General features: G+C 37.8%; 2 protein-coding genes across 2 annotated transcripts; both read left to right on the forward strand.

Moving 5' to 3' along the window:
• Positions 1 to 1,807: 1,807 nt before the first annotated feature.
• On the forward strand, positions 1,808 to 8,240 carry LOC148819421 (cytosolic 5'-nucleotidase 1A). The gene is made up of 8 exons (XM_088935061.1): positions 1,808 to 1,854; positions 2,424 to 2,477; positions 2,809 to 2,870; positions 3,615 to 3,773; positions 4,541 to 4,670; positions 5,217 to 5,339; positions 6,239 to 6,414; positions 6,736 to 8,240. Exons 3-8 carry the CDS (start codon positions 2,826 to 2,828, stop codon positions 7,006 to 7,008), a joined length of 906 nt encoding a protein of 301 aa, XP_088791187.1. The 5' UTR covers positions 1,808 to 1,854; positions 2,424 to 2,477; positions 2,809 to 2,825; the 3' UTR covers positions 7,009 to 8,240.
• Positions 8,241 to 10,593: 2,353 nt separating this feature from the next.
• ctsd (cathepsin D) lies at positions 10,594 to 21,257 on the forward strand. The gene is made up of 9 exons (XM_088935060.1): positions 10,594 to 10,789; positions 12,525 to 12,681; positions 15,549 to 15,672; positions 16,600 to 16,718; positions 16,913 to 17,112; positions 17,617 to 17,739; positions 19,111 to 19,255; positions 19,684 to 19,782; positions 20,596 to 21,257. Exons 1-9 carry the CDS (start codon positions 10,728 to 10,730, stop codon positions 20,755 to 20,757), a joined length of 1,191 nt encoding a protein of 396 aa, XP_088791186.1. The 5' UTR covers positions 10,594 to 10,727; the 3' UTR covers positions 20,758 to 21,257.
• The last annotated feature ends 1,390 nt before the right edge of the window (positions 21,258 to 22,647 follow it).

The raw sequence follows: 22,647 nt of genomic DNA on the forward strand, positions 1-22,647 counted from the left end.
TTTCCTAAGTGCTCACAACTACAAATATTTCAAATGATCTAATAGTGAAAGCCAACACCACAAACTCAAAAACCAATTAACAGAGACAGCTTTCTTGGCTACTTAGCCTAGGGAGAGGTGCTGTAGGAAGAACAGACACTTTACAAACAAAAAGAAGCAATTCAACCCATCTAGTCTGTTTGGTACTTAGCAGTTAATGGCTCCAAGAATCTCATCCATACGTTTCTTGAAAGTAGCCAGGGTATCAGCTTCAGCAACATGGCTGAGTAGATTGCTTTACATGCCCGCAACCCTTTGGCAACAAGACAAAAGGTGGGAGCTCTTGGCTCTTAATACAAAGTGAATTAATTAAAAAAGATCACTTAAGTTTCTTACCTAGCTTCTGAAGAATAACACCAGTGTTACAGACTGAGGCCAAGATGCCTCTCTGAAACAAATTAACTCATGAATGATGGTTTCAGGCTATCTCTCTGTGCTTCAAAGCTTCTCTTGTCTCCTTCACAATAAACATTGTGAATTGTTACCAAGGCTTAACGGGCACCAAACAAGGTTGTCAACTCAAGAAACCCTTATATTGCACAGGTGTAACAGAACAGTCCTAGCCACACCTCACCTTAAATATTCATCAGCAAACATCCCGTACACGACCAGCCTCCATTGGAATGTTAGGAGAGAGTTCCACCTCACTCGACTGGTCTGGCAGGAATGGTCTCCTTACACATTGCTTTGAGTACAGTGTCAAAGCAAATCTTCACAACCGGAGCTGCACAGACCTAGACATGACTGTATCTTACAGATGTTACACAACTCTATAGTGCCTATATACCGAATGAAGCTTTGAGGGATACTACATTTCCTCTGCACTTATGTTTTGTGTAAGGAAGATCTGCCCTGGTGTTCTGCTAACTTTAATGCTTTAACAACAAAGTATAATCATGCTTGAAAAATAAAAGTTTACTTCATGAGGCCCACCTTCATGTATTTCCACACACTCTTGAATAATTCAATATCAACATTTCTGCACCCATGTAGAACTTACAACCTCATTGTTAGGGGTGTGGTTACTAATCAAACATGAAGGTACACAAAGTCAGACTACAAAGAAAACTACTCCTTTCACAAGCCTCAGTGCATGAATCATTTGTCTTATCACACAACATCCCACAAGGTTAGAGGGCATGCTGCTTTTTATAATATAGTTACAAGCTAAACCCCACTGACATTTTGACAGGAAAAAACTGTATAACTCAGCCTGTGACACAGGGAAAACAAACTTTGAAACAACCTCATGCATTGTACAGTAAATGACCTGAATTTTGTGGGTTTTCGTTTTGAACGGAGCTGACTACAAGGGGACTTGTTTCAAATCTTTAAAATCCTCAAGGGCATTGATAAAGTCAACCCAATGGACTTCAACAGAATAAATGTGAAAGAAATCCAGAGGACATTAAGGGGGTAACATCTTAATTTGTCTGCAATCTTTATTCACAGCTCACTCATAGAATAACGTGTCAAAGACGTTAAAAATATTTCAAGCACAATGTAACCCGTCACAGAAGCATCTTCCACATACTCCATGTACAATGCAAGTACTTTCTCGGAACAAATGAAAGCATAATTTAAGAGCGCTGGAATGAGAAACAGAAGTAGAGCAGAAAAGGAAATCTGGTAGCAAGATTACTTGGAAGTGTTTTACCGAAGAAAATCAGTGACAAAAGAACGATTGCGACTCATGGCCCCTCGGTGGCAGCACATAACAAGGTTTAAGCACAGCGGCTGTTGTGCAAGTCAGCAGTCCCACACAAAGAATTAATGTCAGCTGACGCAGACACCAACGGCAGATACCGCACGAAGGTTAATCTATTTTGTTCTTGTCGTTTTTATCCAGTGTAAACACGCTGAAGGGATCCGTTCCCTTCAAATTAGGAGATGCATATTATTCTTAAAATTTCACAAGATTGGCGAATCTAAATATTCATCTTAATACAATACACGTGTAGCGGGGTCAAAAAAAGACAACAGAGCCTGCAGACTTCCGCGCATGCGTATTCGAGTGTTGCATGTGCGAAAACCTCATTCAAAAATACAACTTCTGTTCCAAATACCGATCACTATCGGCAGTGCTTTATTTTCCCGAATATCATTTATGGTGTATTCTGATATGACTTTTTGCTCAAGATGCTGACTTGCAGCGAGCTGTTCAGATAATCTCATGCCCTTGTTTTCTGACCCAGAAACTACAAAGTGTCGTCTGTGAATGTGGCTTTTGAAGTTAATCAGGTGTGTGTTATGTCTTGGTACGGGAGGAAATACAAGATGTGCACAAACATAAGAAAAAAACAAATGAAAGAGAACAACCATTCTTCACAGTGATGTGTTGCAGCACTTTAAAAACTAATTTCTTTTATTTCATTTGTTGATAGTTTGAAAGCGTGCATCGGCGCATTGGTTCTTAAAAGGGTGTTTCCGGCTTTAAGGTAATTTGGACATGAATTATAACAACTTCGTTTTGAATAATAAAATATCATTTTTATATCCGTTCTTTGGTCATAAAATGTAATTGCTCTCAACTCTTCATCAATCATCTGATCTAGAAACGGATGAACTGTGTTAAAGCCCCTGTTAAGAAACGTTTTCTAATGTTGAATATGTTAAGGGTGTAACCTCACCAACCAAATACTGTATTTTCAGTGTTTTGTATTTTAACACCAGAAATGTACAGTACGTGTTGTGAATTAAAGTACACACAAATAATACAAAAATAAAACAATTTAAACTAATCTTTACATTAATATAATTTGTTTTCAGTGGGGAAAAGCTGAAAGATGGAACAGAGTGAGAATACCATTGTGAACATTAATGTAAAACAGGTAAGATTGTTTAATCAGTTTATGTAACGCATTAATGGTTGTAACCAATAGAGATTAATGTTTATGACAGTACAAAGTGATATACACAAAAAAAAATATCTTGGACCATTACCACATCTTTAAGTAACTGGAATGTAGAGCTTAAAAACTAAGTTTGTACTTTCTTCAAATTATTTAAATAGGATTAATGTTATAAACCTCTTAATTTTAGCAGTAATACTAATTTTAATAATAAACATTATTTCAGGGTCGTAATGAGTCTTAATTCAGAGGTACTGTAGTTTATACTAGAATCACAGCAGTGGTGACACTGAATTAATCAGTTTCTTAAAGAGTGATACAAGGTACCTGTAGACTTTTAGCAGTCTTTGAAACTGGATTCAGATTTGACTTGTGTTTACACAGATATATACACTTACATAGATATAGTGTTGCATTTTTGGGCAAAAAAAGGAGTAGGTTTTTAAAGGAGGGAATAAATTTTAATTTAGATGTTCTGCATGGGGGCTGAGGATAAAATAGACTAGATGTTCAGTACCTCTTTTTCTTTCAGTCATGTGTGAAGAAATAACCTACTCCCAGGGTATTTCTGAAATATAAAAAGCTGTATCACCGTTGAGAGTGGGATCAGGCTCTATTGAGATACCACTCTGTATTTGCTATGGGTATTAAAATATTCAAAGCCACAGATTGCTCTGGCTTCTTGATGTGCAGTTATATTTTGAAGATGTTGTCTACCTGCAGAAAGACTACAATCGAGCAATCGTGATTGCAGTCTCATCAGACGCGATCTTTAACCTGGAAGAGGAACAAAAGCTCAGTGCAGAGGAGAGCAAGAGAGAGACTGAAAAGCAGCTCGGGACTGATCTGCTGAAGCCAGGCACTGCCTTCCCCTTTATCAAGGTAGAGCACTGTGTTTGTCTCTCTTGTCGTCTAAAGCAGAAAATCTTCAGCTGTAGGAAGTGAACATTTTTGTTTGTCAAATGGAAATCTCAGAACAAGTGTGTCATGACAGTTTCTACAGGAAACACAGTAGAAACTTGTCAACCATCATAATGAAATATTAACTGATTTCCTTAATGTGTTTAAAAGTGGTTCTCATTAACATTTAAGCTGAAATTATTTTGTTATTGTCCTGCTTTTTGTTTAGAATAGAACTTGCTCAAAATCAGTACTGGAAGTCAGTGTGGTCCTATTTACAGTAATACCAGTATTGTTATGCTAAATGTACATGTACCTTTTTGGACAAATAGATTAATACTACATTCAGGCACTTTAGCTACATTTTAAGGATGGTAAATTAGTTTGCATTGATTTCTTCAAGTGTAATTTAGGTATCAAATATTATTATATGGTAAGATGCAGTAAGAAAAACAATTAAGTGTATAGAAAAAAATGCATTTTCAATATATCTAATTTGTTGATCTATTGGACTGCTTTACTTTGTTATATATTGTGATACCCAAGATAGAATAAACTTCATCTTTGTAAATGTTGCCCAGGATATTGATAACTGCTAACTGAAACTAAAATAGATGCAGATAAATTAAAGAATACTAAAAGCTTAAATGAAGAAAAGAAATCCAGTGGTTTAATCAGTCTCAGGAATATACAGTACAAATGGTCCGTGAGGCATTGTGTCTTGACTCTGACTCATCTGTCTTGTGAAGGCAGCTGAGATGGTTAACAGGAAACTGCTGGAGAAAAATCCTGATGAAACACATTTATTTGATGTGATCCTTGTATCTGATAACAGACCCCAAATCCGCACGCAGCTAGTCAACAGTACAAAGCATTATGGTAAGTGAGACATATACTCACTGGCTCACCTAGTTAAAGACAAGAATATCAGTTTCGCAGGCCCATTTCTGGGAAGATTCAGCAGCTGGTTTAGCATGACTTCACAGCACTAAATTTGAATTCTGTACATTCAGGCTCTGTAGAGAGATGCATACCTTGCAGTGTCCTCTTGGACAAAACTGTCAGATAAATAAATTGACTGAGATTTATCATCTGTCCATTATCAGAAAGCCACTTAGAGTTCACATGATCCTTACTGGGACGATCTCGGAAGAACATGGTACCAGACAGGATGACCAACACCCTGAACAGGAAACCAGCCTGGTGTATGATACACACAAGTACACAGAGATGATTTAATGACACTGATTGACATAGACAGCATGCCTTTAGAATGTGGGAGAAAAAGGAAAAGATAACAATTTAGTTTTGAATCATGAAGCTTTTGCACTTATTACTGTAGCCACAGCCTTTACCTAATTTAGATATAGACTCCAGGTCTGTTCTTTCTGCCTGTTAAAGGCTGACGTGATTATTCTCTTCCAGGTTTGGACATCAGCAGATTATGCTTTTTCAGTAATGATGATTTTGTAGACTACTTACAGTCAAACAATGTGAAGTTGTTCCTGTCAACAGATAAGACCAATGTCTGCAAGACTCTGAAGAAAGGTATGTCCACCTGCTCAGGGTGATGGGTAGCTGTAACTAATGCAAAAAAAGCATATACCAAAGTTGTGTATCTTGTGAAGAAAAATGCTGTCTTATATCACGTGAAATCAAGCACATGGTGTTTCTATCTCTCCATCCATCTTCATATGGAAAGTGTTATGATAAAAAGTGTCAATCTTTATAAATTATAATGTTATAATGTAAAGAAATACAGACTCTCTATAAAATGTTTCATTACCCAATGTACCCAGTTCCTTTATTGCAATTTTGCCCAAATGCTTTACTATACTTAGGTTCTAATTATTTTTCCTTCACAATCTTTGTGTGAAATAGCCACTGATAATATTTTATCCAGCTATATCATTCATGGAATGACTGTTTCGTGGTCAGTTATGTTTAAAGTAAAATGTTGTGGATACATTTTTAACATTGTTAATGTCTTGTTTGATTCACGGTATTTAGTTGAGTTATATTCAATTACCATGTGATTTAAAAAGAGTGTGTGAATAAATTTGCAGAGTATGTAAATTTGGAAACTACGGTGAAACATCTTCAACATCATTGACAATCAGGAAATACAACACAATTTTATAAGAATCAACATTTTACTCAAATATTTCACTTGTTTTATGCTATTATAACATGTGGAAACACTTCCTACAACATCAAGATTGTGGGCAGCAGGTCTTAAGTTAATAGAGATATGAGAACTAAAGAAAGGAAAGAGAGCAACATTCGACCTAACTGCCTTCTAAACTGATTTCAGATATAGAAAATACATGCTTGTCACGGATAAAAGAATGTTAGCACTCTTTAACTCTACAGAATGCTTGTACTGTATATCATAATTGCAGATGAAACAGATGTTCCACTTTTCTGCATTGTCGTGTATACTTCAGGAATTCCAGCAGCTCTCCTGTTCAGGCAGGGTGCCCAGGCACCCACAGACCAGCTGAGGATCTTCTTCACTGGGGACGATGTGCTCTCAGACAGTGCAGAGCTCGTGCTGAGGGGAGGAGAGCTCACTGAACCTGTGGACTCCAAGAAGGAGCTTCAGAATGCAACTGCAGCAAAGGTACAGAAGTACTCATTATAATATGTAAGATCGACTAAAAGGCTTTTTAAAATTTTTTTGTTTTGTTTATTTGTAGCTTTTCTACAATAAGATTTTCGCCCTACTTTTTCAGGAGTAGTCATACTTTAAAAGTTTCCCTAATTGTTATTTTTTTTCTGATAAGTGGTTTATAACTGTCTTGATAAATCAGGATAAGGGAGAAGGAGTCCTAATGCAGGGTACAGCAGATTTGACAGCATTATCGATAACATTTATTTGTTTCTGCTGCCGAAGATGAAACACTGTTATTTTTATACCGTTTTATACTGTTATTTTTTTCAGGGGGCAATGAAAGAGTTTGCAGGACTAATTGGGGAGATGAGAAGGAAGTTTGGCCGAGACAGCAGCCCCTTATGTACCTATTTGATGACAGCCCGGAGCAATAAGGAAGTGAGCTCCAAGGTAATACAGTCACTTCGCGGCTGGGGACTGGAGGTGGATGAAGCTTTTTTCCTGGTTGGAGCCCCAGAAGGACCTATTCTGGCCCAAATTCAGCCTCACATACTTTATTCTCCTGGTCTGCAGAGCTTGCAGAAAGACCGAGAAGATTTTTGATGGGTTTCTTGTATTATTAAGGTACAGATGAGTAGGTTGAACACCTGACTGCAGCCTCTCATTCCCATCTTTTCTAGAGTCAGAAACACGAGCACCAGCTTCCTAACAATGAGCACCAAATGGGACTAAGGGTTAAAATATAAAACACTTGCTTCTCTTGGAGCTGTGCATGCTTCAATGATTATATGATCACAGATAATATGATTATGGCATGGGATGAACTGAAATATAATCAGCTTGTTTTGATAAAAAAAACTGTAGCTGCTGTTTGTTTTTTAAATATATTCACAAAGTGAATTTTAAAGTATTTCTTTAGAAGTACTAAATTTCTCCCAACATTCAAAGTCCATATTATAAATGTCATGCCTTGAAAACTCTGAATACTGCAGACTGCTTTTTGAAGGTAAATATTGTGTTTTTGTAAGTTATTCATGTTAACACACTGTAATTCCTTAACTTTGGAAGATGTGATCTACACAAAGAACTCGTTGTTAAACAATTTGCATGTTACCTCACAACAGAGTGCCAATGTGGAGTGTCATTTTACTGGGTTTTGTACAGTTTTTCATTTTAACTGGAGCCAAAGCAAAGGAGAAATATTATAAAAGATGTTTTGGAATTTTCTGAGCTGCCTCCAACTGCAAGTGCACAATCCATAATACAGAAAGCCAAAGCCTTTCAGATTGAAGACATTGAACAGGGATTAAATTATCCCAATTCTGTATATAAATAGTGATTTAAACTATTGTGAATTTTTTTTTCATATTATTGCTTCTGGGTCCAGCATCTCACTCACACCTGCAGATGAAAACAATATAATGTTTTATCAGTTTCATTCCTTACTATGGCTTAGTATCCTGGTTGCAGTTAGCTGCCAATGGAGAACACAGTTTGTCATTAATTATGTATATTGGTATTTTCTGTGGTTTTATATTATTTGTACATATTCCAGAAAATGACACCTTACTATAGCCTGGTCATAGAAGACTTGTAAAGGTTTTTATGCTGATATTTCCTTGTATTGTTTTTACAGATTTGCTTTCACACTAGAGGTGTCATTTTATTTTTTATTGTTATTTGCTGCCTGTTACGAAAAACTGTTAACAGGATTACCATCCTGCGATGTTAGTGTTTCCAAGCTTACTGCTTTTTGTTTCATTCTCAATTTTGAATCTCTTCCATCTCCACAATAATCACTACTTTTACGGTTTCAATAAAAAGACTTTGTCCAATTCAGTTTGAAATACTATTGACATTATTACTATGTTCGATGGTTTTTAGTTGGAGTGCTGAAATGTGCATAATATAAGTCAATCTTATTTCAGTGAATTTTAATCTTCATAAATATACACATAAAAAATGGTCTTCAAGCTTGACCTTTTATGTCAATAGAAATATTACTTGGAATGTTAAATTTTTCATCCTGTTTTGGTTCATAATGAAACATTACATAATCCATGCAAACCTGTAGATTCAACAGAGCATGACACAGCTAAAACAAATTGCAAAATTGCATTTCTAAACAATCATATGATTAAGTTCTGCTGAAAAAATAATAAAACAGTCAGATGAGGACTTAAAGGTCTGGAGTCACACTTCTGTGTTTTTTACATGTGATTAAGTATTTAGGGAAATGGCTTTTATTTAACTGATATTTCAGGAGAGATATACAGACTCTGTGAAGGTATGCATTGCGAATACTACAGCTTACTTTAGCTTCAGTTCCCTTTGATACTGGGGTGAAAACAGTTCAATGAATGAGGAGGCTATGTATCCCTACAGAGCAAGATTGTTGATGAACACTAAGTTGGTAGAGGGTGGCTGAGCAGGAAATTCTGGGAAGGAGAGTCTGATATCTGTTATTTATATAGAAGAGGCAGTGGGTGACTTTGGAGAAGGTCTTCCTTCCTGAATATCTCCCCTAAAAACTTTCCATGCAGTTCTTAAAACGTGATAAGACTGTATTTAGACAAAAACCTAAATAATTTAGGCTCACTAGAACACTTCTTTTACCAAATACAGCCATATGTATTGGCATCCATTGATGCAAACAATGTAACAAAACTACATGCAATAAATATGGTTAACCTTGTTTAAGCAAACCTATAGAATATTTGTCTAAATGAAGGTTAGTTAAGATTATTTATGGACTGAATTTAGAAGACATGAATAGTTTCATTTTTATGTCCTTGGATATATACCCCATATGTTTGCCAGCAGTTATATCACCCTGCGACTCACAACTGGTTCCCCATTGAAGCTCAGCAGGTATGAGCCTGGCCAGTACTTGGAGGGGAGACTGCCTGGGTAAGTTAAGATGGCTGCTGGCGGAGGTGTTAGTGGGGCCAGTAGGGGGCACTCAACCTGCAGTCTGTGTGGGTCTTAATGCTCCAGTGTAGTGATGGGGACACCATACTGTAAAAAGGCACTGTCCTCTGGATGAGATGTAAAACCTAAATCTCTGTTGTCATTAAAAATCCCAGGGAATTTCTTGAAAAGCGGAGGGGTATTATCCATTTGCCACTGGCCTTACTACTAATGGCCTCCATCGCTGTGTTCTCCTCCTCACTGTTAGCTAATGTGCAGTGAGTGTACTGGCGCACTATGCCTGCAGTTGCGTCATCCGGGTGGTGGTGGAGGAGGAGAGTCCCCATTACCTGTAAAGCGTTTTGAGTAGAGTGTCCAGAAAAGTGCTATATAAGGAATTAAGGTGTAAGGAATTATATAAAGTTCATTTCTAATATAGTACAAATCCATTCATGTCCGAATATACTGATACACATTGAAAACAATTAAAAGTTTCATATATTTTTATGTTATCTTTTTATAATGTGTAATTTTGCAGCTTCAACACTAAAGTATGACCATTTATCCTAGGTTTAAACAAGCACTCATGAAATGAAATAGAAATTTCCCGTGCTTAATAATGCATGTGTGTGTCAGGGGTGGGGGTAGGGTCGTTTAGGGTTATAGCCTTAATTTCAAAGGATGTAGTAAAAGTACTAATTCAGGTTAAATTGAAAATCTACTTTTGAACAGTAAAAAAGTGTGGGGAACTGCAGAGTGAACTTAAAAAGAAACAACTTAGCAAAATTGGTTTTGTACTTAAACTGTCATGTGTTCATTTGGCGTCTTCATGTTGCTTTGTCATCAGAATCATTGTTGACAAACATGACTTGCAGTTCTGGACAATTACAAAAAAAAAATATTTCCCTGATTAAAATATTTAGATCAGGTATGCTTTTGAATTACAGAATTTTTCTAATAAACTAGAAACTTAATACAAAAGTGGGTCATTCTTATTTACTCATCTCCGTGGTTTGATAACGTTGCAAACTGCAGTTTTAGTGGCACACATTTTCTCCTTTAATCAATATTTGTATATTTTCTGACCGCTAACGAGAGATATACAATAGAATACCCAATAGTTAATCTATAAATAGCTTTATACATGATAAATTGTGAAGGGAAAACACTATTTTTACTAAGTAAGCGACTGATGCAGGTCAGCCTTTCAGCTGGCATACAGTACAGTATATGCCTTGTCTGTCTGTTTCGCTGTGGTTGTGCTGTGTCTCGTCACATGATCATTCTGCACTGGAGTCAGCTGACGGAGGTGTTGTGTTATTAAAAACTCGAGTGAACTGCTTGGTCATTGTTCATATCCATAATAGGGAGCCTAACGATACGCTGCATGTCCTGATCGCTGCAACACTAAAATGAAGCTTTCGTACTTGTTCCTGTTGGCTGCTTTTGTGTGGACCACCGATGCTATCATCAGGTAAGATTTTCTTTTTTTTTTTTACACGATCAGGTATGATCTTGTTGCATAATACCAGTAATACCCAAATGAGATCACGGACTACCGAGGGTGACCGGGTTGATTTCAAATTGACTGTAATCCTCACATTACTGAAACCGTGTCTTCAGAAATAGATCAGTACCTTTGTTATGGATTGGGCTGTTGCGCTTTTCATCGGATGCAAATTAAGTAACGGTTGGCCGAGAAGCGCACAGCAAAATCATTTCACAGCTTTGTTAGTCTTTACAAAATAGAGCTGAGGGCGTTTTTAAGAGCTGCCGTAGGCTATGCGTCTAATTTGAAAAGTATTGCTGCAAAATATCGGATACCGCAGTACTTTCTGTGACTATGTTATATTTGTTCTCGGTGAGTACTGCATGTGCTCTATTGTTGGTAGTGTCTTTGTCGCTGTATTGAATTTTGCGTTGCGCTGGGTAAGAAAACAGTAGCTTTATTATGCTGTAGTACCGTCACTAATTTGTAACCTGGCATTGATTTTTTTGTGCTTTTCATCTTTACCTCTATGTTTGTACGTATTTCTACTAATAAAATACTTCAACTGTTGTCACAACAACTTCTCACCTGACTGACATAGCCAAGCCCCGACTCACCTGATCATGGTGTCTGCGCTCCTACCAAACCCTCAACAGCAGACAACACTTCCTAGTGTTTATCCCCAGTTAAATTCTGTTGATCTCCCGTGACAATTTCTGTTAGTAGCAGCAGAAATTATCAACTGTTTTCTAAGGGTCGAAATTGGTATTCATTGCTATGAATCGGTTCAAACTGCTCAACAGTTAACCATTATTGTAAACTCTTTGAAAATGATGCTGTCAATGCAGTTAAATGAATATAACTAAATTATATACAAATCCACGGTGATATCTTATGATAAGGAATATGTCAAAGTATGTCACTGTATCTTTCTAATTAAAGATCTATTAGCTGAACAGTGTTTCAAATCAATAAGCACTGAAGGAAAATACTCATTAGAAAAGATCTTGGTGTGGTGTGCAGTGTTTTTAAATGTTCAGGAAGAGCCTTTGAATATGCTATTTTTTAACAGTTTGTTCCTGTATACAGTACGTGCTGCTTTTCTGTGAATGAAGGTGGCAGTCCTTGTTTCCGGAGGAAAGATTAAAAATTTAAAATTTTAGGAAGCTTTTGCTTCTATAGAAAACTTTTGGTCAAGTGTATGCATTCAAGTGCATTCAATATTAGTGTTGCAACTGACTTCCTGCTGTTGATCTCGCTTCAGAGAATTCAGGTCGAGCACTAACCGCCATTGAGGAGGGTGTCAGAAAGCTGCAACACCTCATGTTAGCTGAAAAGTGCATTTTTCTGTGCCTTCAAGAAGGAAAAACAAACTGCATTCTAAATACGGGGGTGTTGAAGTATTTAAGTGGTGCATGTTCTGGATGAGGTTCTGTACCTGTAAGACTCTGGGCTTTCCTTCTAACCAAAGAGGATCTGGCAAATGGTAAACACTGGGCACTCAGATGGGGTTTGGTGAGTCAGCTGTACTAGAAAGGTGCTTTGTGTACAGCAGCAGTTTTCTTAAAAGAGGGAAGCAGAAGACACATGAATGTAAAAGAGCACAGCAGGATTGTGAAAGAATATTTCCAAGCAGTGCTTTGGTTGTTCACATTTTACATCCAGTGTTTTGATAGCACTGAGGTGATTCAGTGCTTTAACGGGATTTGTCTTTTCCCAGGATTCCTCTTAAGAAGTTTCGCTCTATCAGACGGTCTCTGTCCGATGTGGGTAAAAGCGTCGAAGAGCTGGTGGCTGACAAGGAGTCCTTGAAGTACAACCTGGGTTTTCCTGCAAGCACTGGGCCTACTCCAGAGACCCTGAAAAACTACCTTGATGTGAGAATCCCTTTGCCCTTGTAAAAATTCCTTTTGTTTCTCAGTTGTAGAACCTGAGTGATATCTTTATTTTCGATTCTCAGGTGTCTTTACTATACTCATAAGCACAAGAATCTGAACGGCCTCCCCTCATTTTTAACTTTTTTATGTTCTAATAAAGAAATAGTGTGATACAAATATCAGATACTTTCCATTTTAAATCTGACCTTAAATCTGTTTAATTAAGTATGAGTGAAGCCTGAATCCTGATTTAAATTACACACCAGTAGACCCAACCAATGAAAATTACAAATTACCTTTTGTGGAATTCTTAAGTATAAAATGTACGATATGCACTCATAATCTGCAAATGTACACTTCAACAGGTTTGACCTGTTTAATCGAAACGCAAGTGGAAACGTGTTTATGATTTCCTACAGTTGTGCTAGACATTTTGTGTCAGATTACACACGCATGCAAAGTTAGTATAAGGGTTGGAGAAGACTTGTCATTGAGCAACTTGATTCGCCTGCCTGATAAAGGGCTTGCTCAATGCAGCAAACATTTAGATTGAAGCAGTATTAGGAAAATGATTTGATCTTCTATCACGTAAATTAAAACTCTGCCCAGACAGCACCATGATTAGATGTGACATGAATTCTACAGCGGTATTTATATTTCCTCTCTTGAAGCCAAAGAAACTGCCTGTAATCTGCGTGCAGGAGCAGCAACAAGGTTTGTTAAAAGCCTGTTTAATTAGTGTCTCAGCTGGTTGTTACCAGGAACGCCCTTCCTATGAAACTCCCACTGGTTGGAATATCATAGGATCTAGGAATCTGTTGATCAGGAGCACAAGGAAACAAGAGTTTGTTATATGACAGATGAGCCACTGTGTTACTGTACTGTAAGCTACTTTATTCCAACCACCTGACTTGGGGCATGCAGGGCTCAGCTCCGGGTTACTTAAAAGGCATCTGTCTGTTTAAACAGGCCTGCAGACTGAAGCATTGCACAATTTAGTGTTTATATTTTTAGAAAAACTAATAACGTCTTGAGTACATTGTGTTCTACTGTACCATGCATATTTCAAAACTTCTCCACTGGTTTTATTTGTTTTTGTTGCAAGCTAAAGTCTGTTTTCGACATTTTCTTTACATTTTTCTTTGTGCGGAGTGGCTTATCTTTTAAAAAAGTTATCTTGGATTTGCAAACCAAAAAAATTTAGTTGCTGCTATGGACGACTTGTGCTTAGATAAAGCAACTAACTGCTGTTGAAGAAAATATCTCGGATGGTATTTAATCAGTTGCTCCATGAGGTTTAGAAATGACTGGAAGCAAAAAGCAAAAAGCTGCTCGTCTATCAATGTGAGATGAGGGGTGGTATATTGAGGAAGTTCTTATCATGAAAATAATTGAAGGTTGTATTCTTGTTGAATGTTTTTAAACATTTAATGTTTTTGATAAAATCTGACAGACATCTCAAATATTTATAGATTTTAGAGGAGGTTGAAATTAAGTTGTGTTTGACATCAAATGTTGCCCACAAATTTTAAAACCTCTTTTATTTACTGTATTTTTTTTACTGTATAAGCATCATTCCCTATAACGTATTTATACTTTGGCAAGTAACCAGACACTGCATGTTTTGACTAAAATGTTGGTTTTAAAATCAAAAGCTTGGACTAGGCCCAGTTACTTTTGCATTGTGTAAAACTTCAAAATGAATTCTAAGCCACTTAAACCTGCTTAGACAGCTGATACTAAAAACTGCTAAAGAAAAGCTGTGATTGGCTCACACACTGACTCATAATCACATGAGCTTCAGGCGCCACAGCCAGTTGTCATGGAGCTTGTGGTTTTTTTACCACTGAAATAACTATGCAAGTCGTTAACAGTTGCAACTTATGCACATCAAAATTTAATCAAAAGAATACGTGCTTTAGATTTGTCTCCTGCTGTTGGAGCTGCCCTGCATTTGCTCAGTACAGAAAAATCTGGTACCGAAGTAAGACATTATGATTTTACCAAATAAGATTTTTTTCTCAGCTTGATATTACCTTAGTTAGCACTGGAAGGAGAATGGGGCACTAAAATTCTGGGGGCCATTTTAAGCTTAAAATGGATAACACTTGTAAATCCACGTAAAGTAAACAGTAACTAGTGTTTTTTAGACATACTTCTTGGTGAACTGCCTGGAAGAAATTAATGAATGCTGAGTCATAAGATGTAAAAGTCCAGATTCCTTCTGAAACATCTGGAGGGAGGAAGAGGGTCTTGCATTAGCAGCAGAGGTCCATGTCTTTAGTCTCTTGGTCTTTAGTGGGCTGAGCCAGAGAGGATTATGAGGCAGGTGTTATAGTGCTGATAAAAATTTGATGAATAGTATTTTTGCTGGCAGATTAACGGGTATGGTTTAGCTATTAAACACATCCCAGTAAATCTTCAGCAGACGTTCAAATTTCATTTTATAGGATTGGAACAATCCATCATTTCCTTGCAAGGCTGTCCATCAAAAAAAGTTTTTTAATTGGGCTGCCTTTTCTAATGTAGTGTGTAGGGCAAAATCTGAAATTTTAGCTGTAAACTTACAGATTCCAGCTTTAAACAGCTTAAAACCATTGAAAAATAAACACAGTGTGCTAGGTTTATAAAGAAGATTCTGTGATATGTATGAGCATCTGAGTCTATAAATATATATCGGGCAATATATATGCACAATGAAAAATTGGCAAATATGTGTTCCCGACACTGTAAGAAATAACAAGACTGAACTATGCAAAGTGCACCCCAGCTGTTTGCTTGTGGCTCTGAGAATCAGGACAGTCTCTTTGCTCTTTGCAGAAGATGACGCCGTTGACTCCTGTTCTCACCTGTGTGTGTGTTGACAGGCTCAGTACTACGGGGAAATTGGAATCGGAACCCCGCCACAGCTCTTCACCGTGGTGTTTGACACAGGATCGTCCAACCTCTGGGTGCCTTCCATCCACTGCTCCTTCACCGACATCGCATGCTGTACGTCTGACTTGTAAAATTGCTTTACTCCCATTTTGCAGGCCCCTCTCATTTGAACTCTTAATGTGACAGGCAATTCCATCCATCCATTTCCTAACTGCTTTGTCCAGTGCAGGGTTGTGGGGGAGCCAGAGCCTCTTCTGGCAAGCAGTGGGCACAAGGCAGGATACACTATGGGTAGGACGCCAGTCCTTAACAGGGCAGACAGACGTAGGCACACACACTCACCCCAGGGCATTTCCCCAAGTGTCAGTTAGCCTGTCTTTGGACTGTGGGAGGAAACCGGAGCACCTGGAGGAAACCTACTAGCAGTGCTAACCACTGCGCCACTGTGCCACCCCAACAGACAGTTGCTTCACTTTATTTTGAGACGATAATATAAGCAGAAAAAGACACAGCCAGACCTAAGTAAATAATGAATGTTTAATAATATGAAGTATATAGCTGCAGTGTTTCTGTTCATGTTTTCATATTTTCCTTTGTGAAAATGCCAAGGGGGGGTTGTCAGTATTGTAGAAAGAATCACATGAACTCATGCCATTTCAGCTGATAGTTAGGCAGCCACATTGCTGTTAAAAGGAAAGTTCTCTCTTTTGATTTGATGTCCACAACCTCATTTTTAGAGGGCAGCTTCTAAATAGTATCGTTTGCATATATTTTATAGAAAACTCGTAATAGGTAAAGTAACAAAAGCGCTTTGAGAAGCCACCTTTAAAGGTGCTATATAAAATAAAGTTTATTAATATTATTAACATAAAAGATAATGTTTGCAATCATACAGTAATACTGCAAAATACATACTGTATAGTCCACAGGTTACTACTTCGTTAGCAATGTCTAAATAGAAAAGATCGTGGTACGCTTTATTTGGCTTAAAAATCAAATAACTATCAGTTTTTTTAACCGTGTGTCATTGCTTTCCCTAAGTGTTTCACCACAAGTACAATTCTGCCAAATCAAGCACATATGTAAAGAATGGAACAGCCTTTGCCATTCAGTATGGATCTGGCAGTCTATCTGGATATCTCAGCCAAGACACCTGCAAGGTAAAGTATTTATGTTTTTAATTTTTCCTATCTTTAATCTAAAATTACAGATACCTATAGTGCTAGAGCACGTCTTGTTCTTTATAGTGCCTGTATGTGTACTTACTGTATAGTTGCTCCTTCCAGAATGCTTTGTGAATGAGACACGGAGGTTAGAGCAGACGGAAGTGGTCATGTCTTAATTTCTTCCTCAGGTTGGCGATTTATCTGTGGACCGCCAACTGTTTGGTGAAGCTATAAAGCAGCCTGGAGTGGCATTCATTGCTGCCAAGTTTGATGGCATTCTAGGAATGGCTTATCCCAGGATCTCAGTAGATGGAGTAGCTCCTGTCTTTGATAACATGATGAGTCAGAAAAAGCTGGAAAGGAACGTGTTCTCCTTTTACCTGAACAGGTGAGGAATGTGCCAACCCGCAGAGTTATGGCTAAATTACATTAATTTTTTTGTTCCTTCATTTGTACTAATGTCTACAGCGAGCTAATGTAAAATGTACTTGTTTTTTTTTGCAATAAGTGGAGATTACGATGTTTATTACTGGCCTTCTGTCCATCTAATTCTCAAAGAAAGCAGAAGTGTTCATTAAAAAGAATTTAAAACATTTACATATACATGTGGTTGTGGTACCTAATGTTGTGTGAAGGTGTAAGGTTGAAAAAATGCCTGTCTGCACCATTTAAAACCATAATATGAGATAAAATTTTGTAAGAGGCAAAGCAAAGGAAATTTTAATTTCTTAGTTTTTATCGTCAAAAGAATAAGGAAAAAGTGAGGTGGAGTGCCAGTCAGTATCCTTATTCACCCTGCAAAAAATTAGGCATGGAGACATTTTGTGAACATTTGTATAGCTTTGGTAGTGGTGCCACTGCCTGATAATATTGATCCCTCATGCTTTCACAGGAACCCTGAAACACAGCCAGGCGGGGAATTGCTGCTCGGTGGGACAGACCCTAAATATTACACTGGGGACTTTCAGTACCTGAACGTTACCAGGCAGGCCTACTGGCAGATCCACTTGGATGGGTAAGTTCAGGTTTAACCTTCACTACTTTTCTGGGAAAACAGAAGTGTACTTGCTGATAATGTTTCAAATCCTGTCTTTGACATTTTTCATTGTCTGCAAGGAGTTACAGTTAGTGTCTGGTTTTGATATCATGACAGAAAAGTCACATCTAGAATACATCTTAAACTTTGAAAAGAAGTAACGTTGTCTAATATTGTGTGTTCTATTGCTACAACACAGTCTACAGTCAATAAAATAAGTAACAATAAATTGTACAAATCAAATTGCTATAACATGGAGTTTGACAAGAACTCTGACAAATATTTCTAAACTATACTATATTTTGAGTATACAGTATAACTACAGAATAGTACACATTACTACGTTGATCAGACCATGAAGTGTAGCTTAAACTATGGTTGTTAGCCTAATAAAGTTCTTGGAGATGGGTTTCTAAATAGAGTTACAGTTTTCCAAGGGTAAATTGAAATGCTTCAGTGACATTGAGCTCTTGGCTGACATTTACATTGAATTAGGCAAAAGTGGATGAGCAGCTCAGTGCTAGTCAGCCATAGAGGTATAACAGAGTCAGAAAACTAACGTCTTTTAGACCAATAAAACATTCAAATTCAAGGGTAGTCAGAGCACTAGAAAATGAGCATATTTCCTCAGTTTTTAGTTAAAACAGCTCCATAATGAGTTAAATTATCAGAATATTTATTGAAAGACCTCATGAGCATTTTTGAGTAGCAATGGCGCATTGGTTAGGATTCCTGCTCTGCAACACTGGGGCCCAGGGTTTGATGCTGGCCTTGTGGTGATTTCTGCTTGGAGTTTGTGCGTTCTCCCTGTGTTCACATGGGTCTCCTCAGGGTGCTCCAGTTTCCTCCCACAGCCCTAAGAACACATTGGTAGTTTAATGGGATTCTGGGAAAATTAGCCCTGGAGTGAGTGTGTCTGTGTGAGCCCTGCGATGGACTAGTTTCCCATCCAGGGTGTATCCCGCCCTGCACCCATTGCTTGCTGGGATAGGCTCTGGCTCCCCCTTCACCCTGAATCGGATCAAGAGATTAGAAAAGAGACAGATGGGTGAACATTTTCTGTGGTCAATTTGTTTTCAGAAAAGCCACTCACAAAAGGGCTGGTGTGAAGGTGTGAAATAATAAATATTATGGCAGTGAGATAAAAAAAAAGTGTTTTAATGTTAGAAAAACAACTGATGAGTGTCAAACAGCATGTAATGTTGTATTATACTTTTTTTTTTACTACTTTGCTGTTTTACTTAGAAGTTATATATTAAATTAATATTTAGAGGTGCTTCTTTATAGAATGTGGAAGTGTGGGACAGGTCCATAGCTAATACCACCACTACTACATTTTGGTCTTCACAGGATGAGTGTTGGTAGCCAGCTGACTCTGTGCAAGGGTGGCTGTGAGGCCATTGTTGACACTGGTACCTCCCTCATTACTGGACCCGCTGAAGAAGTGAAGGCGCTCCAGAAAGCCATTGGAGCCATCCCACTCATCCAGGGGGAGGTACACACAAAGGACCCCAGGTCCCCCGACATCGCAAGATTGTTGTGTTTCAGGATTTTCACACCCGCTACTTTAAAACTCAGTGAAAATGGCCGTTGTGTTTAAGAAACTTTATTGTGCTAACAGAGCAGGGCAGAACACTCCTGACTGACTTTCCTGTGTTAAATTTTAACAGTGTTATCAGGGTAGAATCATAGTTAGAAGCTTACTTCTATTAGCAGATGAGGAATCTTGAGTTCAAGGTCTAGAAACCAGGAGTGGCTCAGTATGGAAAAAGATTTAAGACTGGTTTGAGTGACTCAGGCCTTGTGTGTATGTTCAGGCATAAGTATAGTATAAATGTTAGTAAGGTGTGAGTATAACAGCTGCTAATTTTATCATTTAGAAAGGTCTAACAGATAATGATATTTTCTTTTGGTCTATTTCAGTACATGATTGACTGCAAGAAAGTTCCTTCTCTTCCTGTCATTTCATTCACAATGGGTGGGCAGACATATAAGCTGACTGGAGATCAGTATGTCCTGAAGGTGAGCTCTTTGATTAAGAAATGAATATAGTTTTCTGAAGATACTATACCTAAAAATAACAGTGCCCCAAAACACCATTTCCACTTTCACTGCAATACTATGTAACATGACAACATTGACCTACTTCATTCAGTTACATGTTATTTTTTAAGGTGATCAAAACTGAGGCATTTGTCTCACTCCATCTTGACATTTATTTATAAAATATGTCCATGTTAACCAGCTCTCAATAGAAAATTAATTCTGTAACCACAGTTTTTCCAAGGTAAAAAACATCCAGTGAGGGGCAACGCAGTGTTGATTCTGTTGCCTTGCTCTACCAGGGTTCTGGGCTTGATTCTAGCCTGTGCTTGTGGTAAAAGCTCTGGCTGGCTGCCGCCCTCAGCCAGGATAAGCTACTTTCCGATAGCGGGTAGAACTTCTAATGAGAACATAAAGCCACAATTCCAACATGCAGTGAAGCAGATAGAAGAAAAACAGACCTAAAATGAAACATCAGAGAAGATTCACAGAAATCTTAAAAGGGGGTGCTACTCCTGTAGTTCTCAAGCACAGAATGGCCTGGCTGATTCAAGTTAATCGTAGCCAAAGCTGACTGATCTTTAAAAAAACACCATTAAAATAGATTCTAGGAAAAACAGCTTTAAAACCGCAGCATTAACCATAATTAAATGTATATTAAACAAGTTCTATCACTTACATGAATTCATGTTTGTTAGTTGTATGAAAGACAGAGCTGAGAAAAATATAAGAATATTTTGTTTGCCAAAATCTATTACGTTTTCTTCTCTCTGATTTGTTCTTTTTCTTTAGGAAAGCCAGGCAGGGAGGACAATTTGCCTGAGTGGATTCATGGGACTTGACATCCCTCCTCCAGCTGGGCCCCTGTGGATTCTGGGAGATGTCTTTATTGGGCAGTACTACACAGAATTTGATAGGGAGAACAACAGAGTTGGCTTTGCAAAAGCTAAATAGTTATAGAAGTAGTTAAATTTGACAATCTCTAGGGAAAGGAGAAACAAACTAAGGTTATTGCACAAATATGGGTTCCGTTGTATCAGGTAGCAATGCATTTAGATTTAAGGGCTTAGAGCCTAATTACTCATCAGCTGATATTTTTCAGTAAATAACAAATGATCAAATTTTAAGTTGAAAAATGAAGACTACATGCTTTGTGGTATCTGGCAGAATATTGACTGATGTGATGACATGAACAGTTTTGTTTTAATGTGTGTATTTTTTAAAAAAGGTACTTTTTAGTAACTGCCAGTTCACTTGCTTTTTGTTACATTTTCTTAAATATGTCTCGGAACCACAGCCTTTTTATGTGAGAATTTGTTTCCAAAAATTGAAAATGAACTTAGTGTTTGTCGTCTTTGTTCATGTGATATTTTTGAATTATGGAAACTAAAAAGTGCAGGGTACCAGTTAGACCATTTGTAAACGTAACTAAAATAAAAGCCACTAGCTGCTGATAAGTTTTTTTTGCTGTTGGAAAGTGTGTACATTTCCTGTAGCTGAAAATGTCCCCATCCGACTTAAAAATTGGCACAACAAAGCAATACCCTTCTCTTGTTCTAAGTAACACTACTAAAGTGAAGATCTAGATCATGTCCATCTTAGGCAAAAGGCCTAACTTAGTTTGCCTAAGTGCCAAGTCTCAATTAGATTATTTTCTGAAACAAACTTCAATCCTTTCTGTTCAACTCAAGAAAACCTTTGAAGACAAAATATAGTAAAGTGTAGATTTGCCTAATGTAGAGCTCAAGTGAACATCTAGAGCACAATCTAATTTATTTAGCTTAAGAACAATTTAAACAATCCCTTTTCTCTGGTTTTAACACTAGAGCAGAATCAGGATAACTGGTTCAGTGCTGGATAGGGAGGCATAATGAAGTGGTAGTCAACACTACTGCCTCACAAACCCAGGACCCTCTTTTGACTTCCTGTGGAACCTGCATGTTCTCCACTTGCCCATGTGGGTTTTCACCAGGTGCTCTAGTTCACTCCCAAAGACATACAGCTTATGTTTGATCACCTGCTCTGAAGTTTCTACTAGCAGGAGTAAGGGGTCAAGGGGAATTAATACCTGGAACTTATTCCAAGAACGGCAAAACTGAATGATATCTTCGCTTTACAGTGATCATTTTTCACCTCTCACTGTAGCCCAACAGCTCAGTTTACTTTTTAAACTGTTCAGAAAAGAACTGAAGGTGCTCTCAATTTAATCACTTTTTTTCGTTAACGTCTACAGCATCACTAGAAGAAAACAAGAAGGAAAATACGTACCGAAGTGTTTCCTATAGGGCTTGTCATTCAGGCTTTATCTGGGACACTTACACACATCATTAATCACAACGCTGCCAGGATGTTGTCTTACTTTTTTACATTTTGTGTGGTCTATCCTTATCTTTCACACCCCCTCTAGGATCCTAGATCTATCCATCAGCTTCAGGGAAAATTGCTTCAGTCCTCCTTTTTACCTGCCCTTCACTTAGCCCTACTGACATGTAACAGCCTGTATTAAAGCATTCATGTTCACTCATTTATTCCCCCCCCCCCAAGATTATTACAGAGTAAGAAAATGATCTGGCTTATCCTGTGGAGCCAGGGACACTGATTCTTAATAAGAACCTTTGCCCCTGACACAGCCGCCAGTTGAAAGCTGAACCACAGCACACTTCTGCCCAGCAGCTTACTTTTTCTCCCCATGGCCACATGGGCCATGCTCTCTAGATTAATTGGGAGTCTAAGTTTTCCTCTGTGTGTGTGACTTGCTTTTGCCCCATTTAATAGTATCTAGCAACCATTGCAACAGTGATTTAATCAATAAAGTAAGATTGTCTGCCATGTTCGACTCAAGCT

The sequence above is a fragment of the Atractosteus spatula genome, chromosome 16, assembly GCF_055471065.1.
Source record: "Atractosteus spatula isolate fAtrSpa1 chromosome 16, fAtrSpa1.hap1, whole genome shotgun sequence".
In the NCBI taxonomy this organism is placed as follows: Eukaryota; Metazoa; Chordata; class Actinopteri; order Semionotiformes; family Lepisosteidae; genus Atractosteus; species Atractosteus spatula.